At 44.5% G+C, this 25093-nt stretch overlaps 1 protein-coding gene across 7 annotated transcripts in view; it reads left to right on the top strand.

The window, feature by feature from the left end:
• The window catches only part of phf14 (PHD finger protein 14), an 89093-nt gene that overhangs the window by 19044 nt on the left and 44956 nt on the right, over positions 1–25093 (top strand). For 2 of the 7 annotated variants that reach the window (XM_029732216.1, XM_029732215.1), the window contains exons 11-19: positions 2331–2437; positions 2888–2994; positions 4709–4804; positions 8662–8768; positions 10435–10566; positions 13158–13320; positions 13837–13899; positions 18875–18937; positions 19140–19264. In XM_029732216.1, the coding sequence (XP_029588076.1) occupies positions 2331–2437; positions 2888–2994; positions 4709–4804; positions 8662–8768; positions 10435–10566; positions 13158–13320; positions 13837–13899; positions 18875–18937; positions 19140–19264 (963 nt within the window). Of the gene's footprint in view, positions 1–2330; positions 2438–2887; positions 2995–4708; positions 4805–8661; positions 8769–10434; positions 10567–13157; positions 13321–13836; positions 13900–18874; positions 18938–19139; positions 19265–21547; positions 22267–25093 lie in introns of those variants that run through there. The other 5 variants (XM_029732220.1, XM_029732219.1, XM_029732222.1 and 2 more) reach the window with 4 other exon arrangements.

Raw genomic sequence — 25093 nt, 5'->3', positions numbered from 1 at the left:
CTTTTGCCCACTGACAAAGAAATGATCAGTCTATAACTTTAATGGTAGGTTTATTTGAACAGTGAGAGACAGAATAACAACAAAGAAATCCAGAAAAACGCATGTCAGAAATGTTATAAATTGATTTGCATTTTAATGAGGGAAATAAGTATTTGACCCCCTCTCAATCAGAAAGATTTCTGGCTCACAGGTGTCTTTTATACAGGTAACGAGCTGAGATTAGGAGCACACTCTTAAAGGGAGTGCTCCTAATCTCAGTTTGTTACCTGTATAAAAGACACCTGTCCACAGAAGTAATCAATCAATCAGATTCCAAACTCTCCACCATGGCCAAGACCAAAGAGCTCTCCAAGGATGTCAGGGACAAGATTGTAGACCTACACAAGGCTGGAATGGGCTACAAGACCATCGCCAAGCAGCTTGGTGAGAAAGTGACAACAGTTGGTGGGATTATTCGCAAATGGAAGAAACACAAAAGAACTGTCAATCTCCCTCGGCCTGGGCTCCATGCAAGATCTCACCTCGTGGAGTTGCAATGATCATGAGAACGGTGAGGAATCAGCCCAGAACTACACGGGAGGATCTTGTCTATCTCAAGGCAACTGGTACCATAGTCACCAAGATAACAATTGGTAACACACTACGCCGTGAAGGACTGAATTCCTGCAGCGCCCGCAAGGTCCCCCTGCTCAAGAAAGCACTTAAACATGCCCATTTGAAGTTTGCCAATGAACATCTGAATGATTCAGAGGACAACTGGGTGAAAGTGTTGTGGTTAGATGAGGCCAAAATTGAGCTCTTTGGAATCAACTCAACTCGCCATGTTTGGAGGAGGAGGAATGCTGCCTATGACCCCAAGATTACCATCCCCACCGTCAAACATGGAGGTGGAAACATTATGCTTTGGGGGTGTTTTTCTGCTTAGGGGACAGGACAACTTTACCACATCAAAGGGACGATGGACAGGGCCATGTACCGGGCCATGTTCCGTCAAATCTTGGGTGAGAACCTCCTTCCCTCAGCCAGGGCATTGAAAATGGGTCGTGGATGGGTATTCCAGCATGACAATGATCCAAAACACACAAAGGAGTGGCTCAAGAAGAAGCACATTAAGGTCCTGGAGTGGCCTAGCCAGTCTCCAGACCTTAATCCCATAGAAAATCTGTGGAGGGAGCTGAAGGTTTGAGTTGCCAAACGTCAGCCTCAAAACCTTAATGCCTTGGAGAAGATCTGCAAAGAGGAGTGGGACAAAATCCCTCCTGAGATGTGTGCAAACCTGGTGGCCAACTACAAGAAACGTCTGACCTCTGTGATTGCCAACAAGGGTTTTGCCACCAAGTACTAAGTCATGTTTTGCAGAGGGGTCAAATACTTATTTCCCACATTAAAATGCAAATCATTTTATAACATTTTTGACATGTGTTTTTCTGGATTTTTGTTGTTGTTATTCTGTCTCTCACTGTTCAAATAAACCTACCATTAAAATTATAGATTGATCATTTCATTGTCAGTGGGCAAACGTACAAAATCAGCAGGGGATCAAATACTGTTTTCCCTCACTGTACGTATTGGCAAAATACCTCCCTACATTTTCTCACTGCAAAAAAGCTGCAAATTAGGAGCAGCTTGCGGAGGGGTTTGTGTGTCTGTGTGTGTGTCTGTGTCCTCAACATGCTGCAGGCCGTCAAGTTTGCTGTCACTCAGTCAGAATGTGCATCAGTTTCATATTTTTTCCCCACTCTTGCCCCAATTTTTAGATATTATGCACATTGATAGCTTGATAGCAAATGTTCTCACCATGTCATTTATCATAGTAGCAGGCAGCAGCAATCTAAATGATCAGACCGAAAACGTGCGAGGTAAAGTTAAATTAAAATAAACGTTAAATAAAAAAATGAAGTAATCCGGTGAAATTATCCAATCAGAGCAGCAGGATCAACATACAGCCTGCCCTTCTCTTTACAGACAGGAAAACTAGCCAGTTGAGTTATTTAGACTACACACATGACTGACTCAAAGACAGTATCTGAATGACATGAGAAAGATGCTTTCTGGCACCCGAAAATAACTGTTTTTCCAATCACGGATAATTACAAAAAATACTCAGATCATAATCGTATCCATAAATTGGCCAAATCAGTTACAATCCTCGTTTTGTCCAACTACTCGGCACACCCCTAGAATTCTTAAAGACTAGTTTTAACTGGAAGTGCGAGAGCTGCACCTTTTTCCCCTCATCAGGGAGGGGCTTAGAGGTTAGAGAGGTGGACCAGCAACCAGAGGGTTGTCTGTTCAAATCCCGGGTCTGCCCTGTTTTTTTTCTTCTTCAGCACGGACATCTTCCCCGTAGACACGTCAGACATCAGCGCCAGTGTGGACGGACGCAGGAAACACAAGCAGCCAGCCCTCACTGCAGACTTCGTCAACTATTACCTGGGTGAGCAGGGAAACAAAAACCATCTGACTGATGGCTACATAGACTTACATTACCAACCTAATACACGATTATAGTTCATGTTGTTACTAAATGTCAACTGTCTTTGAGAGTCTGTGCCAGAGTTCTATAGGCTCTCAGCATGCAGCCTTTGAAAAAATACATTTTCTTCCCCAAAATGAATGATGATGATGCCATTGCCAGATGTGTTTGTGCGTGAATGTGTGCGCTCGCATGTGTGTGTAAAGGTGTGTGCGTGTTTGTGTGACGACACAGCGTGCCAGTAACCTTGAACAACATCCCCCAGCTATCTCCCATCAGATCAGTACACCCTGTTTTCTCATGTGCCTTTTCCTGTATATAGATGGAGATAGATTGGGATCGGTCCTATTGGTGTGTGTGTGTATAGATTGGGATGGTGGTTTATTGATTGGTGTCCTTATTGCTATGCAGAGAGGAACATGAAGATGGTGCAGATCCAGGACAATATCTCTGAGCAGAAGAGCCTCAAAGACAAGCTGGAGAGTGAGCAGGAGAGGCTGCACGTTGACTACAACAAGGTTAGTAGGGGTACAAGCCCTAAAACCAACGAAAAAAATGTTTGCTTGACTGCTCTGTGGTAGTAGACACGGCCAGGGAGATGGTGGACAAAATGTTAATCCACACTGTTATCAACCAGTCACTAGAGGTTTACCAGTGATTCTCCAGTAGCATTGCTCTGAGTCCTCACACTGAAGCTGTGCTATGTCTTTGCACCTCATGGCCTCTAGTCTTCAGAAACACAGACAGTGCGTCATTCATAAACCTACAATGACACATTAACCACTGTTTTACTACATACCGTGAAAAATGCCATTTTAAGAGCGTTCTTGTTCCTCCGTCTAGCTCTCGCCATCTCTCATCTCTCGTTCTCCCTCAATCTCTCTGTGTCCCTTGCCTTTTCTCTCTCTCTCTCTCTCCATCTATCTCCTTTCATCTGTCCTCCCCATGTGACCTGGGTACGGTGGCGCAGGGCAGCTTCGCTCCATCAGGCCCGATGAAGAAGGGAATAAAACAGCGGAGTAAAAGTCAGAGGAGTTAATGTTGCGTTCAGTCTTTCTGCCACACGTATTAGGCGTTATTAATGGAGTGTGTGTTGCTAATTGCACCGCTCGACTTGCTTTTACATGGAGATGGAAAGAGAAAAACAGAGAAGGAGCGAGAGAGCGATGAAGAGAGAGAAGCGGCCCTGGGAGAGATGGAGAAACACAGAGAGGGAAAGAGGGAGAAACGGCCCTGGGAGAGATGGAGAAACACAGAGAGGGAAAGAGAGAGAAGGATAATTAAGATTAGAAGTCTAGCTACTGATACAGCTATAAAGTCCCTGACAGGGGGGGTGGAGGAGGAGGTAGACTCAGTCATCTCTGGGAGATAATGTGAGGTGTTAGTGAACGTTTCCCTTTCACCTCCTCTGGCAGAGCTGATTAAGTAAAGCCCAGAGAGAGATGGAGAAAGAGGGGGAGGAAGAGAGGGAAGGAGCCAGACAGAGTAATGGAGAAAGAGAGGGGGAGGAAGAGAGAAGACAGAGTTACAGAGATGGAGAAAGAGAGGGGGAGGAAGAGAGAAGACAGAGTTACAGAGAGATGGAGAAAGAGAGGGGGAGGAAGAGAGAGGAGACAGAGTTACAGAGAGATGGAGAAAGAGAGGGGGAGGAAGAGAGAAGACAGAGTTACAGAGAGATGGAGAAAGAGAGGGGGAGGAAGAGAGAAGACAGAGTTACAGAGAGATGGAGAAAGAGAGGGGGAGGAAGAGAGAGGAGACAGAGTTACAGAGAGATGGAGAAAGAGAGGGGGAGGAAGAGAGAAGACAGAGTTACAGAGAGATGGAGAAAGAGAGGGGGAGGAAGAGAGAGGACAGAGTTACAGAGAGATGGAGAAAGAGAGGGGGAGAAGGAGACAGACAGACAGAGAATTACAGAGAGATAGAGGGAGAAGGAGACAGAGATAGGAGACAGAGAATTACAGAGAGATGGCGTACAGTACTTGAGATTCACATCCAGTTAATAATGCTCACCTCTTTTCCTCCTCTCATCTCTCTCTTTGAGGAGCTTCGCATCTTATCTATTGTCTGTCTTCAAATATAGACATGACAGGTGTTTTTACCTGTGTGTGTGTGTGTCCTTTGATGTTTCTCTTTGTATGAGTATGTAAGGGGGAGTACAAGGGTATGTGTGTGCATCTCTCTCACACTCACACACTCACACAACATAACCTGTCTGTCTCTCCCTTTCTGTAGATGTGTGAGTCTCTGGAGGACCTGCAGAATGTCAACGGTGTTCTGAGGAGTGAGGGCCAGGTCATATGGACCATGCTGGGAGGAATCCTAGGACAGGTATGTTAATATCACACCACTTTCTCCTCCTCTTATCCTCCTTCCCTCTTCCTCCTCTGTCCACTTTCTCATCCTCCTTTCTTTTTCATCCATTCTCCTCCTATCTTTCTTTTTTATGTTTATTCCTGAGTTGGCAACACTCCCACTAAACCAAGCTCCAGCACCAGTCCTTCGTTTGTTGTTTCATCACGCCTCCGCAGAACAGAAACAGAACAGAAACAGAACAGAAAAGTTGGTTAGAAAGTCAGAGGATTAAACTCCAACCAGACAGGTCTCCCTGCTACATGCCTAGGACCTGGTGATGATGAGGGATTGAGAGGAATCTAGATTGGCCATAGCAACCCGCCGTAGCAACCCACAGAGTTACGGTGGGGTAATTCTGCAGCCCGTAATAGGCTCCTGTAAAAAACAACATCTTTCATTTACACTAAGTGATTGACCTGTCATTTGCCATAAAGGCAGACCAGACCTGGCTCTGCTCCACTCTAAACATAAAGGCAGACCAGACCTGGCTCTGCTCCACTCTAAACATAAAGGCAGACCAGACCTGGCTCTGCTCCACTCTAAACATAAAGGCAGACCAGACCTGGCTCTGCTCCACTCTAAACATAAAGGCAGACCAGACCTGGCTCTGCTCCACTCTAAACATAAAGGCAGACCAGACCTGGCTCTGCTCCACTCTAAACATAAAGGCAGGCCAGACCTGGCGCTGCTCCACTCTAAATGAAGCTAGACACGGTCCGCTTGCTTTCTATCACGTTCCCACTTGCCATGGCAACCAAATCGCCAAGGTGCATCGCCACGGGTGATGGGTCGTTTAATGAGTGCGAAATGCAGCTCTACAGAAATTGCTCTGTGAGACCTTTTTACTTTTTTAAGTAACAGAGCCTGTTTGGAAGTGCCATTTAAAACATATTTTATTCAGAAATTCTGTCCAAGGCAACAACCAGTGAAACATTATTCACACTTAGGTAGTGTGTGAAATTACTGAATCCAAGATGATCGAAATTGAAACGGTGCACAAGTCAACCATGTTATGTGATAACTTGAATTTAAACGTACAGATATAAACAGGGACAGAATTAGCTTGAGAGATGATATACTGATAATGTGTGTAAATCCTAATCTAATCTTGGTAATGCACTGATGAGATTATAAACCAGACAGGCTCTGTGCTGTGAGAGGGGAGACAGCCAGGGTAATGCACTGACACTGAAGAGATTATAAACCAGACAGGCTCTGTGCTGTGAGAGGGGAGACAGCCAGGGTAATGCACTAACACTGAAGAGATTATAAACCAGACAGGCTCTTGGCTGTGAGAGGGGAGGCAGCCAGGGTAATGCACTAACACTGAAGAGATTATAAACCAGACAGGCTCTGTGCTGTGAGAGGGGAGGCAGCCAGGGTAATGCACTAACACTGAAGAGATTATAAACCAGACAGTCTCTGTGCTGTGAGAGGGGAGGCAGCCAGGGTAATGCACTAACACTGAAGAGATTATAAACCAGACAGGCTCTTGGCTGTGAGAGGGGAGGCAGCCAGGGTAATGCACTAACACTGAAGAGATTATAAACCAGACAGGCTCTTGGCTGTGAGAGGGGAGGCAGCCAGGGTAATGCACTAACACTGAAGAGATTATAAACCAGACAGGCTCTGTGCTGTGAGAGGGGAGGCAGCCAGGGTAATGCACTAACACTGAAGAGATTATAAACCAGACAGGCTCTTGGCTGTGAGAGGGGAGGCAGCCAGGGTAATGCACTAAAACTGAAGAGATTATAAACCAGACAGGCTCTGTGCTGTGAGAGGGGAGGCAGCCAGGGTAATGCACTAACACTGAAGAGATTATAAACCAGACAGGCTCTGTGCTGTGAGAGGGGAGGCAGCCAGGGTAATGCACTAACACTGAAGAGATTATAAACCAGACAGGCTCTGTGCTGTGAGAGGGGAGGCAGCCAGGGTAATGCACTGACACTGACGAGATTATAAACCAGACAGGCTCTGTGCTGTGAGAGGGGAGGCAGCCAGGGTAATGCACTGACACTGACGAGATTATAAACCAGACAGGCACTGACGCAGTCTCAGACAGCCTCTCTCACATGACACTATGGAAACGACAAGGTTTGTGTGAGGTGTGTGTGTAAGGTGTCTGTGCGAGGTTTTCGTGTGTGTGAGGTGTGTGTGTGTGTGTGTTGTGCTGTGTTTACGTGAGAATGAGAACTGAGGCGGAGAGGCCTGCAGAGAGCTGGTGCTCTGACAGGATGCTATAGCAAGACACATACACACACACACACTGGTTACACCCAGTCTCTCTAAGGTTAAGGGGTAGTCCTAGATAATACAACATACAGTTGCCGGTAGACTGCATATGTAATCAGCCCTTGAGAAATCTACATAAGTGGCTAACTGAATGCATGATGCTTGATTAAAAGTATGGCTTGTGATGGGGGCTGTCTTCAGATAAATGGATGGAGCGATATAGCTAGAGGATGTGAAGAAAGAAAGACTGGAAGGAAAGAACGACTGAACGAACAACGTGAATCTGCAACGACCTCCATAAATCCCATAATTAGAAACGTAGAAAGGCTTAAGTGGCTACATCGGTCACGTCCCCGCGTTGCTTTGTGTCATCTATCTGATACCTTTTCATTTCCTATTTCACCTCCTTCCGCCCGTCCCATCCCTTACATTACCAGAAATGACTGCTGTCCCCAACCGCAGCCCCATCCCTCAACCCAGACACTGACTCAGTGTTGTCGTTGTGGGGGACGCCTCAGGGAGAGAGGGAGGTACTCTGTAAAAGTGAAGACATTGTGAAAGTTAAAACACCTCGGTCACAGCTTTTTAACCATTGAGATACTTCATTAACATTGCCTGGCTGTGTTCCGTTTGGCACGGAGGTAAAGCATCCAATTCGAAATGCTGTGCACGTGTGTGTCACACACCGAGACTCTTCCTTAAAGGCGTGCCAATCAGATGACCCTTCCCAGGGTACCGTTTGTGTGTGTGCTGTGTGTGTGTGTGTGTGTGTGTGTGTGTGTGTGTGTGTGTGTGTGTGTGTGTTTATGCTGTGTTAGTGTGTGTGCTTGCCGCTCAGTCCCCCACTGCCTCAGAGCCTGTCTGACTCCCAGTATGAACCAGACAGATGGCCTGAGGCTGGGCTGGTTCTCACTGCCTGTCTCCGATTCTTATTTTAGCAGATACCTTCACACACATATACACACACATCTCTTTGATATTAACTCTAACTGACAGGGGACTTCCCTCTATCAGTAGTGGAGGGATTTTTTACTCACTGAGCTATTGCACCAGGAGACTGTGGTCCACAATTAGTAGATAACACACCCCAGACAAACACACACACACCCTGGGGTCCTGTGGCCCTGGCCCCTCTCTCTTAGGTCCCCCCATAGGACTGGTCCCTGAGAGCCGTGGGCGACGGCGTACTGAGCGTGCTCAGATTAGAACTGCCCCAGTGAGAAGCCTGTCTGTTTAGTGGCCCACCAGCTCCCCAGTAGCTCCCTAGCAGATAGGTTTTCTAATTAACCTGCGACAGACAGTAGCCACCATGCAGCCAACGAGATACTGGGGAGAAATAGACCCACGTCTGTCTGTCTGTCTGTGTCTGTCTGTCTGTGTCTGTCTGTCTGTCTGTCTGTCTGTCTGTCTGTCTGTCTGTCTGTCTGTCTACTGACCAACAATAGGTTCCCACTCTATCTCTCGCTCTCTCTCTCCCCATAACTCCGTCCCTCTCCCTCCTCTCTGTGGACACCTTTGATCTCTCTGTCCTTCACTGCTTCTCTCTGAAGTCTCCACTACACCTATGAGTTGATTGTGTGACGTGTCTTTCTCCGTGACAGAAACTGAACTCCCCGTCAGTCCTGAAAGCCCCTAAAGAGAGGAAGCCCAGCAAGAAGGAGGGAGGAGCTCCTGGGAAGTCCTCCAACCTACCAGCTGTCCTCTACAGGTAAACAAACAAACACACAAACATTCAAACAACAGGCGTTACAAACAAGTAAAAGTCTCATTGAGTGGCTGGGCAATCAGAGAGGTCCCAGTATTCAACCCTGGGGCACTCCAACACTCTACAACCATCACTATTCCTAAGGACTATGTATTATCATACCTGTTTTCTTTATATGCTCTTTATATCTAGCTTCTTATCTGAGAACTATCTTGTTAGAGTTGATTTTGATGTATTTCCTGTATGTACAGTACTAGTCAACAGTTTGGACACAGATACTCAAGGGTTTTTCTTTATTTTTACTATTTTCTACATTGTAGAATAATGGTGAAGACATCAAAACTATGAAATAACACATATGGAATCATCTAGTAACCAAAAAAGTGTTAAACAAATCAAAATATATTTTAGATTTTACATTCTTCAAAGTAGCCACCCTTGATGACAGCTTTGCACACTCTTGGCATTCTCTCAAACAGCTTCATGAGGAATGCTTTTCCAACAGTCTTGAAAGAGTTCCCACATATGCTGAGCACTTGTTGACTGCTTTTCCTTCACTCTGCGGCCCAACTCATCCCAAACCATCTCAATTGGGTTGAGGTCGGGTGATTGTGGAGGCCTTCTTGGTCAAGTAGGCCTTACATAGCCTGGAGGTGTGTTGGGTCATTGTCCTGTTGTAAAACAAATGATAGTCCTACTAAGAAAACCAGATGGGATGGCATATCGCTGCAGAATGCTGCGGTAGCCATGCTGGTTAAGTCTGCCTTGATTTAGAATTAAATCTCAGACAGTGTCACCAAAAAAGCACCATCACACCTCCTCCATACTGTACTTCACGGTGGGAACCACACATGCAAAGATCATCCGTCTCACAAAGACACGGCGGTTGGAACCAAAAATCTCAAATTTGGCCTCATCAGACCAAAGGACAGATTTTCACGGTCTACTGTCCATTGCTCGTGTTTCTTATCCCAATTAAGTCTCTTCTTATTCATGTCCTTCAGTAGTGGTTTCTTTGCAGCATGTCTACCATGAAGGCCTGATTCACACAGTCTCCTCTGAACAGTTGATGTTGAGATGTGTCTGTTACTTGAACTCTATGAAGCATTTATTTGGGCTGCAATATGAGGTGCAGTTAACTCTAATTCACTTATCCGCTGCAGCAGATGTAATTCTGGGTCTTCCTTTCCTGTGGTGCTCCTCATGAGAGCCAGTTTCATCATAGTTCTTGATGGTTTTTGCGACTGCACTTGAAGAAACGTTCAAAGTTCTTGAAATTTTCCAGAATGGCTTACATTCATGTCTTAAAGTAATGATGGACTGTCGTTTCTCTTTGCTTATTTGAGCTGTTCATACCATAATATGGACTTGGTCTTTTACCAAATAGGGCTATCTTCTGTATACCACCCCTACCTTGTCACAACACAACTGATTGGCTCAAACGCATTAAGAAGGAAAGAAATTCCACAAATTAACTTTTAACAAGGCACACCTGTGAATTGAAATGCATTCCAGGTGACTACCTCATGAAGCTGGTTGAGAGAATGCCAAGAGTGTGCAAAGCTGTCATCAAGGCAAAGGATGGTTACTTTGAAGAATCTAAAATATAAAATATATTTAGATTTATTTTAACACTTTTGACTGGTACTGTATGTGTGTTCCTATTTAGCTGTGGGATCTGTAAGAAAAACCAGGACCAGCATCTCCTGCTCCTGTGTGACACCTGCAAGCTCTACTACCATCTGGGCTGTCTGGAGCCTCCGCTGACACGCATGCCCAAGAAGACCAAGAACAGCTACTGGTGAGGGAGGGAGAGAGACTGAGGGAGGTAGATGGGGAAGAAAGAGAGAGCGACTGAGGGACTGGGAGAGGTAGATGGGGAAGAAAGAGAGGGACTGGGGGAAGTGGATGGGGAAGAAAGAGAGGGGGAGGTAGATGGGGAAGAAAGAGAGGGTGGGAGATGGGGAAGAGAGAGAGAACATGTGAATGGGTGCTAGAGGACTCGGTGGTACAAGAGTTGCAAAAGTTGGATCAAGTGCTGTCCATAGCACAAACACACAACCCATCGCAATGACATGCTGCACTGTACATCTGGTATGACATTGTTTTACCATTGTTGTATAAAAACATGTAATTTAAGCAATAAGGCATGAGAACCCGGGGATTATCGTGTGATAACTCCTGACTTAGGTTAGGTGAAGCCAAGAGCTGTGAACAGCCCTTAGGAGGGAGTTATCACAAAATAATCTCCCGGTTAGAGGGCCTTTTTGCTTTTATAACGGTTGTCAACATATTTATACAAATATTAATGAAATGTTTTCATTTGTTTTTGCATTCTGAAGTTGCTAGCGAAGCGGGCTGGTCGTTAGTTCTTCTCTCATGTTTTGACCCAGTCATTAGTTCTGTTCATTTGACGTGGCTACGCTAAACAAATCATTGGCTTGTAGCTAGCAGAGATTCAATGATGATGAGAATAATGATCAATAAATAATGATTAAAAAAATATCCAATAGTCCTACGTCGGCAACAACTATCATGGTTGGCGAGTCCAAACTAACCAAGCTAGTTGATGTTAATAGTAACTTCGATGGTAGGGCTGTCCGTGGACCTGTTGGTGACAGCCAGTGCTTGCCTCTTCTTTGGCGGAGAATGGGACGTCCCACTCACATTTTTGCCAGCTAAAATGGCACGCCAGCACTTTCTGTTCTCCATGTTAGAGGGTGCCAATAACTCTTGAGTGAGCTCTCACATCGATGGCCACTCACAGCCATTATTTCCCATGCCTCCAGGCCCGCATTGGATAACTTTTGCATTCTGTTCATCCGATGTTGCTACGCTAAACAAATCATTGGCATGTAGCTAGCTAGCAGAAATTCAATGATGATGAGAGACAAGAACTTCAATAAATCAAATAGGCCTACACAGGCCGCTCTGCGTTGGTTAATGAATGAATGAATGGAATTCTGAGTGTTTACGGTTTCCATGGTGAATTATTAGTTTCCCCAACTGTTGCAAACCATTTAGTAGCATGGGAAAATAATGTGTAGACGCTTTCTTCCCCGAGGGAGATGAAGTTTAGGAATTTCCTGCCTGGGCTGCGGGACAGTGGATTGATGAGATTAACACGTCATGGTATTTTGCGAAAGTTGTCCCACAACTCCCGCATATCAACCAATCAGGATCCAAACAACCCGTTTTATAATAACTTGTAGTAGGAGATGCATTAATGTCCACCATTTATTTATTTATTTATATAAAGTGTGACATTTCAGCTTAGTGGCAGTAGATTTATCAGATAGAGAATGCAGAGATGGTGGAAATGTCCCACTTCACACAGAGCTAGATGTCCTTATCTGGATAGATAGATAGATAGATAGATAGAGGAGCTCTTTTGTGTATCTGTCTCAATAGTTTCAATAGTATTCCATCTCTGTCACTTAGTGAGATACTTCCACAGTGAGTTATCTCCATAGAGCAGCTAGTCTAATCTTTTTACTTCCGAAGTGAAGGAGGATGGGGGATTGTAATGTGTGTACATGCGTTTGCATATACGCGTGTGTGTTTATGCACGTGTGTGTGTGAGCGTGCACATCTTAGATGTGTGTGTATTGTTTGTTTCTGTGGCACCTCAACCTGCACGTTCCTCTTGTCTGTGATTGGGAGTAATTCATTTAACCATGAAAAAGAGAGGGTGGTGGCGTTCTGCTCCAGCGGGCGGAAATTAGAAAGCATTTGGATGGATGAAATTGTGTGGAGCCGAGGCCAAGTCATAGCCTACCTTATTATCAGGATCTGCACGGCAGGAATTTCACAGAGGCAGAAAGGAAGGTGCAGACAGGGCTTCTCGGTCAGAATCAGAAACGCATACAGGATCCACAAGTTCACTTTGTCTTAACTTATAATACTGATATTAACCTTTTAAGACCGATTAGCATTGTCTAACTTATAATACTGATAGAAACCCATGTCACAGTCTTATGCTTTGCCTGGGTCAGGAGAAACCCCTTTCCTCAAATCCAGTGTCGGACCTCCAGGCTCAGATTTCAGTGCTTTGGGAAAAAAGGTATTTTTTATTTTCGTAAATTTCAACACAGACATTAGAGACTAAAGTCTTAGTGTCAGTGCTTTGTTTTTCTCCCCAACATAATTAGCAGCATATAGGTTCTGTTGTTCAGACATTGATAGTAATCAGAGCAAAAGGTTTCCCGAAACCTATTTTCCATGCATAAGATGTTCACAGATAGTAAAATCAATACCCCTGCATAGAGAAGAGAACTTTTTCTGGGCCCTGAAACATCTATTTCTTACTCTCTCTCCCTTTCTTTTTCTTGCCCTTTATTTTTATCTCTCCCTCCCTCCTATCTCTCTCTCTACCTCCCTCCATCTCCTCAGGCAATGTTCAGAGTGTGACCAGGCCAGTAGCGATGATGCCGACATCGCCATGGAGACACTGCCCGACGGCACCAAAAGGTCTCGGAGACAGATTAAAGGACCAATCAAATTCATCCCTCAGGAGATGTCCCCAGAGCCCAAGAAACGAGATGTGAGGGGCACGGTGTGTAATAACACACACTTTAAAAAATATATATTATTATTTACAGTGCCTTCAGAAAGTATTCACACCCCTTCACTTTTTACACATTTTGTTGTTTCAAAGTGTAATTAAAGTAGATTTGTCATTTTTTGTCAATGATCGAGAGAAAATACTCTGTCAAAGTGGAAGAAAGCTTTATTTTTCATTTTTTTATTAATGGAAAATAAAACACTAATATATCTTGATTAGATAAGTATTCAACCCCCTGAGTCAATACATGTTAGAATCACCTTTGGCAGCGATTACAGCTGTGAGTCTTTCTGGATAAATCTCTAAGAGCTTTGGAAACCTAGATTGTAGAATATTTTTTTAATTCTTCAAGCTCTGTCAAGTTGGTTGTTGATCATTGCTAGACATTTTCAAGTCTTGCCATAGATTTTCAAGCCAATTTAAGTCAAAACTGTAACTAAGCCACTCAGAAACATTCAATGTCGTCTTGGTAAGTAACTCCAGTGTATATTTGGCCTTGCGTTTTAGGTTATTGTCCTGCTGAATGGTGGATTTGTCTCCCAGTGTCTATTGGAAAGCAGAGTGAGTCAGGTATTCAATGTCTGCTTTTTATTCTTGTTTATTTTTTACCAATCTTCTTTGAGAGGCATTGGAAAACCTCCCTGGTCTTCGTCATTGAATCTGTGCTTGAAATGCACTGCTGGACAGAAGGACCTTACAGATAATTGTATGTGTGGGGTACAGAGATGGGGTAGTCATTAAGTAATCATGTTAAACACCGTTAATGCACACAGTTACCCCATGCAACTTATTATGTGACTTGTTAAGCACATTTTTACTCCTGAAGTTCATTAGGCTTGCCATAACAAAGGGTTTGAGTATTTATTTACTTAAGACATTTCAGCTTTACTTTTTTTATTAATTTGTAAAAATTCCTAAAAACATAATTCCACTTTGACATTATGGGGTGTTGTGTGTAGATTAGTGACACAAAATCAAAATGTAATCCATTTTAAATTCAGGCTGTAACACAACAGAATGTGGACAAAGTCAAGGGGTGTGAATACTTTCTGAAGGCACTGTATTATTATAAAAAAATGTTATTTATTTTGTTTACACAAGCCCGTATAATTGCAAAAAGCATGCTAGTAGATACCCATAGACTTTCAGTCATTGCGCTAACGCTAGTTAGCATTTGTTTGTGAAATGACCTCTAACTTCCTTCATACTGGACATAGAGACATACACATTGTATCCAGAAGTTCATCTGACTCGGGAAGTAGATAAAGGCATTAATCCTGAAGTATCCCTTTAAGTGGTGGTCTGACAAAATGGGTTTTAAATGCCTCCACTTTGCTATTTTAGGGGTTGATTGGGTGGATATTTCTGGGGTAGCCTTTTGAGTTGTCCTGCCATCTACTGTATACTCCAGATTTGGAGAAACAGGCAGTAATCCGTCAACCTATACCTGGGGTTAAAAGTACTCCATCATAGGAAGTGTATATCAGGCAAGATTAACAGAGCCCAACAGATATACCAGGCCTGACTAACTGAACCCAACAGATTGGCCAGACTAATAGAGCCCAACAGATTGGCCAGACTAATAGAGCCCAACAGATAGCCCAGGCCAGACTAACTGAACCCAACAGATTGGCCAGACTACTAGAGCCCAACAGAAAGCCCAGGCCAGACTAACTGAACCCAACAGATTGGCCAGACTATTAGAGCCCAACAGATAGCCCAGGCCAGACTAACTGAACCCAACAGATTGGCCAGACTAACTGAACCCAACAGATTGGCCAGACTAATAGAGCCCAACAGATTGGCCAGACTAATAGAGCCCAACAGATTGGCCAGACTAATAGAGCCCAACAGATTGGCCAGACTAATAGAGCCCAACAGATTGGCCAGACTAATAGAGCCCAACAGATTGGCCAGACTAACAGAGCCCAACAGATTGGCCAGACTAACTGAACCCAACAGATTGGCCAGACTAATAGAGCCCAACACATAGCCCAGGCCAGACTAACTGAACCCAACAGATTGGCCAGACTAATAGAGCCCAACACATAGCCCAGGCCAGACTAACTGAACCCAACAGATTGGCCAGACTAATAGAGCCCAACAGATAGCCCAGGCCAGACTAACTGAACCCAACAGATTGGCCAGACTAATAGAGCCCAACAGATTGCCCAGGCCAGACTAACTGAACCCAACAGAGTGGGCAGACTAATAGAGCCCAACAGATTGCCCAGGCCAGACTAACTGAACCCAACAGATAGCCCAGGCCAGACTAACTGAACCCAACAGATTGGCCAGACTAATAGAGCCCAACAGATATAGATCATAACAGACCAGACTCACGGCCTAATGGCTGGCCATTCAGCACACATAGGTCACGCGGCTGTACTAAACAGGATTGCTAGTGGACATGCCAGTAAACTAGAGCTGGTGGATCCAAACACACACTTCCTCTGGTGTTCAGCCCCAAACACCCCCCGCTGGCTATTGTTTCAGGTCCGCCATCAGATTCAAACTGATCCAAATGGACTGAACTACTTCCAATCTACAATCATGTAAGAGGAAGTTGGAATATTAACAAAGGGGGAATCAAACATCTCCTTGTTGTTCCTGACACGAGTGAATGAATGATGGAGCCGGGTTGTATGTTTTTTTTTAAAAGGAGGAAGAAAAAATCAACAACATATTTAAACAGATTGTGAAAACAATTCCATCTGTTGCCTTTGGCTCCTCCGCCACCACTTGGCAGATGGAACGCGTATCATTAGAAATGCTAACTGCTAAATGCTAGAACCACAGCTACTTGGCTCCTTCACTTCAGCCCTCCCTCCTTCCCTAGCTCCCTCCATCCCTTCCTCTCTTCCTTCCTCGCTCCCTTCTAAGCCACTTCTGCCTGCCTGCGACGGGTGGGCGGGTGGCACCACCTTACAAAGGGCCCAGAGTATGAGTTTATTTAACTGTTTGGTTTCTATAGTGGACTCCATTAAGGTAATCTATGATTGGCCAGGGAAAGATCAACACATCCAATGCGGAGTCCAGTGCAATGCAGACTAAGGTTAAAAATAAATAAGATATAAGGTAAAATGTGCAAACACACACACACACACACAGCATACCTAATCAAGGTCTCTGCTCAAGTGAGGAAATTAAAACTGGGGGCAGTTTGTACGACTGAGCTAAATCAATCTTTTAATTAAGTACATCATTGCATCTTTAACAGCCATGAATCATGTCACAGCACCATGCAGGATTAGAGAAGTTAACGGAGCAGAGGACCCAGCAGTAACTAGATGTAGTAACTTCATTCTCATCATCATTCTCACTAGACTAATGGCATATGTTCATACAGGATGTTCCTGTGTAATCATGGAGGGGTGTTGCAGCAGGGCCATGTTTAATCACCACCCCATTACACACACTGTCACACAGAAGATTCTAGAAGAAGAAGCAATGATAACCAAGCCTCCTTGAAAATGCAGGATGGTTTTGGTCTGCAATTATTCTTTTTGGAGATAATAATTAGAGATATTGGTCTAATAATTAGAGATATTGGCAGTAGATTCTACTAGAAGAAGCAAATACCAAGCTTCCTTGAAAATTAGGTACAGTTTGGGTCCGGGAACTGATGGTTCTGAGATGTAATCATTCAATGAGTGTTGAAAGTAGTGATGCGTTATGAAGTATAGCTGTCAGGCTGTGTGTAGGATGTCTAACAGATATCCTCCACACTCTGTGACCTTGAGGGCACATGTTGAGATAGAAGAGGGCACTACCCTGCAGTAGGCAGTGTACTCAGTCAGCAGGTCCTGAACAAGGGCCAGAGGAGGCTGAGCTGCACCACAGAGTGGCAGTGGGCCATCTTACCCCTGTGGCCCCACACACACACACACACACACACACACACACACACACACACACACACTCATCCCCATGCAGGGGCCAGCGGGAGGTCGATTAGCCAGCCCTGATAAATTGAAACAGGGCTTTAGAGCGGTGCCAGTGCTAGGGTGCCCTGGTAAAAGCATTAAAAATGCAAAGCAGGGCCCTTTCAGCAGCTGCCCTCGCATTTGAAGATAAATGCAGCATTGAAGCTCCTCGACTGGAGCGGACGCGGCGAGAGGAAATCAGAAAAAGCCGGCTTAATCCCTGAGTACTTCCAGCAGCAGGGTCCTCAGGCCAGCGTACTTCTGGGCACTCTGCTTTAGACGCGCTAACAGAAAAACTCATTAACCCAGACTCACCGCCACAGCACTCTACACCACCTTCCTCTCGCTATCCTCCGTTCTCCACCTCCTCCCACTCCCCTCTATCCCTCCTGCCTTTCTCCATCCCTCTCTGATAGAACATACAGAGAGCGAAAACCTGCAGAAGGAATAGAAGACATCTATGGTTGTTTGTTCTTTTTCTTTTAAACTTTTTTTGTAATAAGGAATAGCAGGGTGTTTTTGGGTGTTATAAAAGACGGCGACAGCCAGCCAGCCAACCAGACAGACGCTTGGCTATTCTCTGACTCTTGCCAGGCAGTGAGTGGCCATAGAGAATGAGTGTTCCTCCTCTCCTTCCAGGTGTGGAGGGGGTTGGTTATTGACAGTCTAAAAACAAAAGACTGGGGGGAAATAAAATGGAAGAGGACTGGAGAGTGTTTTTCTCCCCTCTTCTCTGATGAATATCTGTTGTGTTTTTTCGGGGAGCTGAGACTGGGTGGGTGAATAGGGAGGTGGGGGGGAAGCAGGGCTGGGGTGGTATATCGCAGGAGGATCAGGGTATGGTGGCTGTAGATAAGTGGGATCCATGAAGAGGTGGAGGGAGAAAGGCAGGCAGGCAGGGAGGGAGGGAGCAGCCATATCTCCACAGCTCTTTCTCTCCCTTCTCTTTCTCTCTATCGCTCTGTCTATCCCGCCCCTCTCTTTCTCACTCTCTCTCTCGTGCAGTTGAATAGAACCTAGTCCACAGACAGCACTGTGTGGCTCTCTTGTCTTGTATGTCCAGAGGTAAAACAAAACACCAGCCTCACTGGGCAGTAGAGGATTAAATACAGGACAAACAAACAAAAAATGTATTTGGAAACGGTTTATGCTTTCTGTTGTATTGTAGCAAAAGGCAGAGACCACTGTGGGTTCTCTGTTTGATAATCTGATTAAACAGCTGAGGGAGCAGACGGCGTCATAAACAAACTTCCACTGGCTCCAGAATCTTTTCGAGAACAGGAAAGCTACAAATAAAGTAGATTTTTCTGATGCTGCTAATACCTTGTGGAGCATATCTCTAAGTCAAATTATTATTTTGACAGATTCTCACAGACAAAATACTAAGAACTAAAGATTTGCTGACCACTCAACAACTCAAAATAGAGAAATATTGTGACCTTGTTGTGACCTTGTGCCTTGCATGGCTAGCTGATAATCTTTCACAAGGATCATGAGACTGACCAGAGCTCAGGTCAATTATCTCTCATCAATTCACACAGATCAATCAATTAGCACAAAAATCTAGCTTTGTTAAAAGGGTCCGAAATGAACCTAACATGCTGTTCTGTATTCCACAGCGAACCAGAGGGCAGAAGAGGAAGAGAGTGTCCATCTGTGAAGAAGAGAAGTTTGAGGTGCAGGTATGTAATTGGTCTAAATGTGTTACGAAACATTCCTACATCCCCTAACCTCCCTAACACACTCACAACTAATACATACACATCCCCTGTGTTATTTACGGACTACTCTATTCACTCTATTAGCCTGCAAGGTACTCTTTCTTCTACGCCATTACCACACACACGGCAGTGTTGGGTCTAATCAGCCTGTGTTTTTCCATAGGAACCGGCTCTAAGGGAGCGGCGTCAGCGTCAGTCTGCGATGCAGAAGAAGACACCTAAAGCAGACGACACTAGGACCGACTGTACATCCTGCAAAGGACCCGGGGACAACGAGAACCTCGTCAGGTGGGTCACTGTGTGTGTTTGTGTGTACCAGTCAAAAGTTTGGACACACCTACTCATTCAAGGGTTTTTCTTTATTTTTACTATTTTCTACATTGTAGAATAATAGTGAAGACATCAAAACTATGAAATAACACACATGGAATCATGTAGTAACCAAAAAAAGTGTTAAATAAATCAAAATATATTTTATATCTGAGATTCTCCAAAGTAGCCACCCTTTGCCTTGATGACAGCTTTGCATACTCTTGGCGTTCTCTCAACCAGCTTCATGAGGTAGTCACCTGGAATCCATTTCAATTAACAGGTGTGCCTCGTTAAAAGTTAATTTGTGGAATTTCTTTCCTTCTTAATGCGTTTGAGCCAATCAGTTGTGTTGTGACAAGGTAGGGTGGTATACAGAAGATAGCCCTATTTGGTAAAAGACCAAGTCCATATTATGGCAAGAACAGCTCAAATAAGCAAAGAGAAACGACAGTCCATCATTACTTTAAGACATGAAGGTCAGTCAATACGTAACATTTCAAGAAAGTTTCTTCAAGTGCAGTCACAAAAACCATCAAGCGCTATGATGAAACTGGCTCTCATGAGGACCGCCACAGGAAAGGAAGACCCAGAGTTACCTCTGCTGCAGCGGATAAGTTCATTAGAGTTAACTGCACCTCAGATTGCAGCCCAAAAGCATGCTTCAGAGGTCAAGTAACCGACACATCTCAACATCAGCTGTTCAGAGGAGACTGCGTGAATCAGGCCTTCATGGTCGAATTGCTGCAAAGAAACCACTACTAAAGGACACCAATAATAATAATAAGAGACTTGCTTTGGCCAAGAAACACGAGCAATGGACATTAGACTGGTGGAAAACTGTCCTTTGGTCTGATGAGGCCAAATTTGAGATTTTGGTTCCAACCCCGTGTCTTTGTGAGACGCAGAGTAGGTGAACGGATGATCACTGCATGTGGTTCCCACTGTGAAGCATGGAGGAGGAGGTGTGATTGTGAGGGGGGGGCTTTGCTGGTGACACTGTCTGGGATTTATTTAGAATTCAAGGCACACTTAACCAGCATGGCTACCACAGCATTCTGTAGCAATAGGCCATCCCGTCTGGTTTGTGGGACTATAATTTGTTTTTCAACAGGACAATGACCCAAAACACACCTCCAGGCTGTGTAAGGGCTATTTGAACATGGAGAGTGATGGTGCTGCATCAGATGACCTGGCCTCCACAATCACCCAACCTCAACCCACTTGAGATGGTTTGGGATGAGTTGGATCGCAGAGTGAAGGAAAAGCAGCCAGCAAGTGCTCAAAATATGTGGGAACTCCTTCAAGACTGTTGGAAAATATTCCTCATGAAGCCAGTTGAGAGAATGCCAAGAGTGTGCAAAGCTGTCATCAAGGCAAAGGGTGGCTACTTTGAAGAATCTATAAATATATTTTGATTTGTTTAACACTTTTTTTGTTACTACATGATTCCATAGTGTTGATGTCTTGACTTTTATTCTACAATGTTGAAAATTGTAAAAATAAAGAAAAACCCTTGAATGAGTAGCTGTGTCACCTTTTGACTGGTACTATATGTGAAAAGGGTGGTGTGTGGGATAATGTGGGTGTCGCCATGGAATGGGAGGTTGGAAGGGTGCATGAGTGTGTGTGTGGGAACCATATCCTGCTGATGATTTAAGGTTCAGTCTTCATTAGTAGGCCTTGGTTGCCTTGCGTAGGCAGAAGGCCACAATGAGGTGGGCTGGTGAGGGGGGCTGAGGCCAGCAGCTCTGTACCTGTATTGAACAACCACCTGTATTGAACAACCACCTACGTTTACACACTTCATCAAGATGTGTTGAAAAGTCTGATATGCCCTGATCTCCCATCAGAGATTCAGCAGTCTCACGCTGCTTAAACAGGACCGTAACTCTACTAGATCCCTCAGTAGTGTGTGAATTACAGCAGTCAGCATTTGCACACTGTAGACTGACTGATTTATCAGAGTGTATTTATTATGAGGTAGACCACCCTTATTGTGTTATATTTGGCCTACAAACTGGGACTGTCATTGGCTCATTTCAACTGAAACTGTATGCTTTATTCACTTAATAATTTGTTAGAATTGACGCCATTTATCCAGTTAACGTATGGTTCTTATGTGAGCTGTATTTGGTATTATTAGTGTATGTAAGGTTGAGCTAATATTGTGTGGTTCTGTCAGTGTTTTATAGGTTAAGGAGGTCGGGGGCTGTGAGGTGTGCTGCCTGCCCTGACTCTTTCTATCTTTGCATTGCACAGGTTGTGAGAGCCGGGGCAGACACCTCTCCTCACCTCCCCACACCTAGACACAGCTGGACAGATGAGAGAGAGAGAAGCAGACCTTTTGCTTAGAGGCAGTGAGGGACTTAATTACGTGGAAGAATGACAGCGGCGGTGAGGGATCAGATGGCCATCTTTGACCTTCCAACCACGGTCTTCTTCGTGACCCAAATTGGACCTTCTACTGGCCGTCCAATTAAAATTGAGGGAGAGAGGCAGAAATGGAAATTTAACTTGGATGAATTCTAAAATACTTGTTGAAATTAGCAAATTAAGTTTTGGAAGGTTCAGTATTACTGAACTGGTCATTCTTGGAAGAAACAACAGGCCCTTTGTGGTCATCACTGCCAACTCTAAGAGTCCATCTATAAGGACTAAGGTCTATCTGGACTAAGGAGTGATTCTGAAACTGAACAATATTACTAGAAGCATCTCATTGGTTACCTGTCTGTCTGCTCCTCTCTATTCCTCTAACAATGGTGCTTCTTCTCTTCCCCTTTTTTGTCTCCCTTGTTCCCTTCTCTGTTTCTCTCCCCCTGTCTCTTCCCTCTCTCATCCATTCTATGTTGGCACTTCACTCCTTTGACCTCCCTAAGCATCCTATCACCACATCCAATCAGTTGTATTGACTCTAGTCATTTGTGGTCCAATCACATAGTGTTTTCCTCAGTAAAGGCCTTTAACTGGAGATGCTCTCATCAACTTCTTCTAGTGTTGTGTTGTTGTCAAGTAGAACTTTCTAGAGTAGAGGAAAAGTAGTCATTTTTAGTAGAATGATTTCCCTTTCTGGTGTTTGAGAAGTACTGTAAGTAGCTGCTTAGATAAGGTTTAACATATTGAAAATAGTAACATTTATAGTAATGGTTATTGTGACTTCTAGTGTGTGTGTGTGTGTGTGTGTGTGTGTGTGTGTGTGTGTGTGTACACAGTAGGTTTTTAGTCTCCCTTCCTTCCTCTCTTTAATATTTTTAAAGTGACAGTTTAACTCTGAGTTCTATTGGAAGTGTGTGTGTGGACGCGCCTCCCCAGTGCCCCATAGTGAGTGCTGTCAACTGAGCAGCTGCCATATGGTCTGTCTGTCAGGGTCCTTGACAGAAGTGTCACAGTTTGCCCTCACATGTCACTCCTCCGCTCATCCCCCCCATCCCAGGACCCTCTATGTCACTACTCCTCTCTTCTGCCCATCTGTCTGGGGACCCTATATCCATGGCTCTATGGCTCTATGGCTCTGGGAGCTGCCAAACCTCACATAATGCTTAGGTCCACTGGAAAATCTGCTGAGGAAATAAAGATGGTGGTTTGTTTTCCTGTGGAGATTAGAGATGCCTGTACAGGATGACCTGGTCACTCACCACGTCATGTCACCCCCACGAGCCCTCCTCATCCCTCTCATCCTCTTCTGTCTCCTGCTCCGCAAAATACTTAGAGGACTGTCCATGAGCTACAGCCTCTAGTTAACCCTACTACAGCTAACCAGCTAACTCTACTCCAGCTAACCCTACTCCAGCTAACCCTACTCCAGCTAACCAGCTAACCCTACTACAGATAACCCTACTCCAGCTAACCCTACTACAGCTAACCAGCTAACTCTACTCCAGCTAACCCAACTCCAGCTAACCCTACTCCAGCTAACTCTACTACAGCTAACCAGCTAACTCTACTACAGCTAACCAGCTAACCCTACTCCAGCTAACCCTACTACAGCTAACCAGCTAACCCTACTCCAGCTAACCAGCTAACCCTACTACAGCTAACTAGCTAACCCTACTACAGATAACCCTACTACAGATAACCCTACTACAGATAACCCTACTCCAGCTAACCCTACTGCAACTAACCCTACTTTCAGCTAACCTTACTCCAGCTAACCCTACTCCAGCTAACCCTATTCCAGTTAACCCTACTAAAGCCAACCATACTACAGCTAACCCTACTCCAACTAACCCTACCCTACTACAGCTAACCAGCTAACCCTACTCCAACTAACCCTACTCTACTACAGCTAACCAGCTAACCCTAGTGCAGCTAACCCTACTTTCAGCTAACCCTACTCCAGCTAACCCTACTCCAGCTAACCCTACCCTACTACAGCTAACCAGCTAACCCTACTCCAGCTAACCCTACTCCAGCTAACCCTACCCTACTACAGCTAACCAGCTAACCCTACTCCAGCTAACCCTACTTCTACTAACCCTACCCTACTACAGCTAACCAGCTAACCCCACTCCAGCTAACCCTACCTCTACTAACCTACCCTACTACAGCTAACCAGCTAACCCTACTCCAGCTAACCGCAGCTAACCCCAGCTAACTCCAGCTAACCCTCTACTAACCTTACTCCACTTAACCGTGCATGGCTCTGTGTGGTGTGTGTGTGTGTGTGTGTGTGTGTGTGTGTGTGTGTGTGTGTATATATATATATACACACACACACACACACACACACACACACACACACACATATATATATATATATATATATATATATATATATATATATATATACACAAAACCATTAGGCCTAGGGCTAGGCTATGGCCAACTGTGTATCTGACTGAGCCTTAAGTGCAACTGTAGCCTACAGTAAATGTACTTTTAACATGGCGATAGGTGGTGTGTTCCATCAGTTTAGAGTGTGTGAATGAACACCTGGTAGCTGTGTTGTGTGATCGGTGTGTACAGTATTTATTGATTGATTGAAGTCCATGCTTTGTGTCTTTTATTTGTGCATTCATTCTTGATTTTATATCATAATACGCCTTTTGTTGTTACTGTATTGTGAAGAAATTGAGCTCACTTTTGTGTAGGAACCTTAAAGGACTCCTTGCTAGACATATTAATTGTTTATATATTTGTTTTTCAATACATGCCTTTATGCTACTATTTGTTTACACACATGCCTATGTGTGATTAGTATTATTTGTATAAATATATTTCTATATGTCATTATTTCTAACATGTTGTGGTATTACCACATTTGGTAGAAGTTCATACAGTAACTGTGATGTACTGTATGGAGTAAGAATGTTGCTGCTCTCATGATATGTGTGAATGTGAAGTATCCCGAACTCCCAGCCCCTATGGCCCTCAGCATTACAGCAGAGCTTTAATAAACTCTTGACTTTTTCACCTTATTGCCATAGTGATAAAGGAGAGTTAGACAGCTAATTAATTGTTGTAAAGGTGTGTCGGCAGCCATGTAGATGGCGGGCAGCGGTCCGTTTGTGCGTCTAACGCCCTCTGCCATCTCTGATTTATCACGGGGGAAGTGCCCCCTTGTCGGCTGCTGACCGTTAACAGGCCAGTAGAGCTGGTGAGAAGAGGAGAATGGGCGGTGTTCTCTCTTTCTCTCCTTCTCTTCGCGACAAAGTTGATCTGTTTATTTCAGCTAAGCCCCAATTCTGTGGCCTCTCCTGTTCCTGCACCAATTCACCGCTCTTCTCTCTTTCTCCCTCTCACACAGTGCCAGATAGAGAGGGAGAATAGAGGCTTTTATGTACAATCTGGTTAACAAAAGCCTTCAAT

Source organism: Salmo trutta, chromosome 34, assembly GCF_901001165.1.
Source record: "Salmo trutta chromosome 34, fSalTru1.1, whole genome shotgun sequence".
NCBI classification, from domain to species: Eukaryota; Metazoa; Chordata; class Actinopteri; order Salmoniformes; family Salmonidae; genus Salmo; species Salmo trutta.
This window is presented reverse-complemented; position numbering and strand designations above follow the sequence as displayed.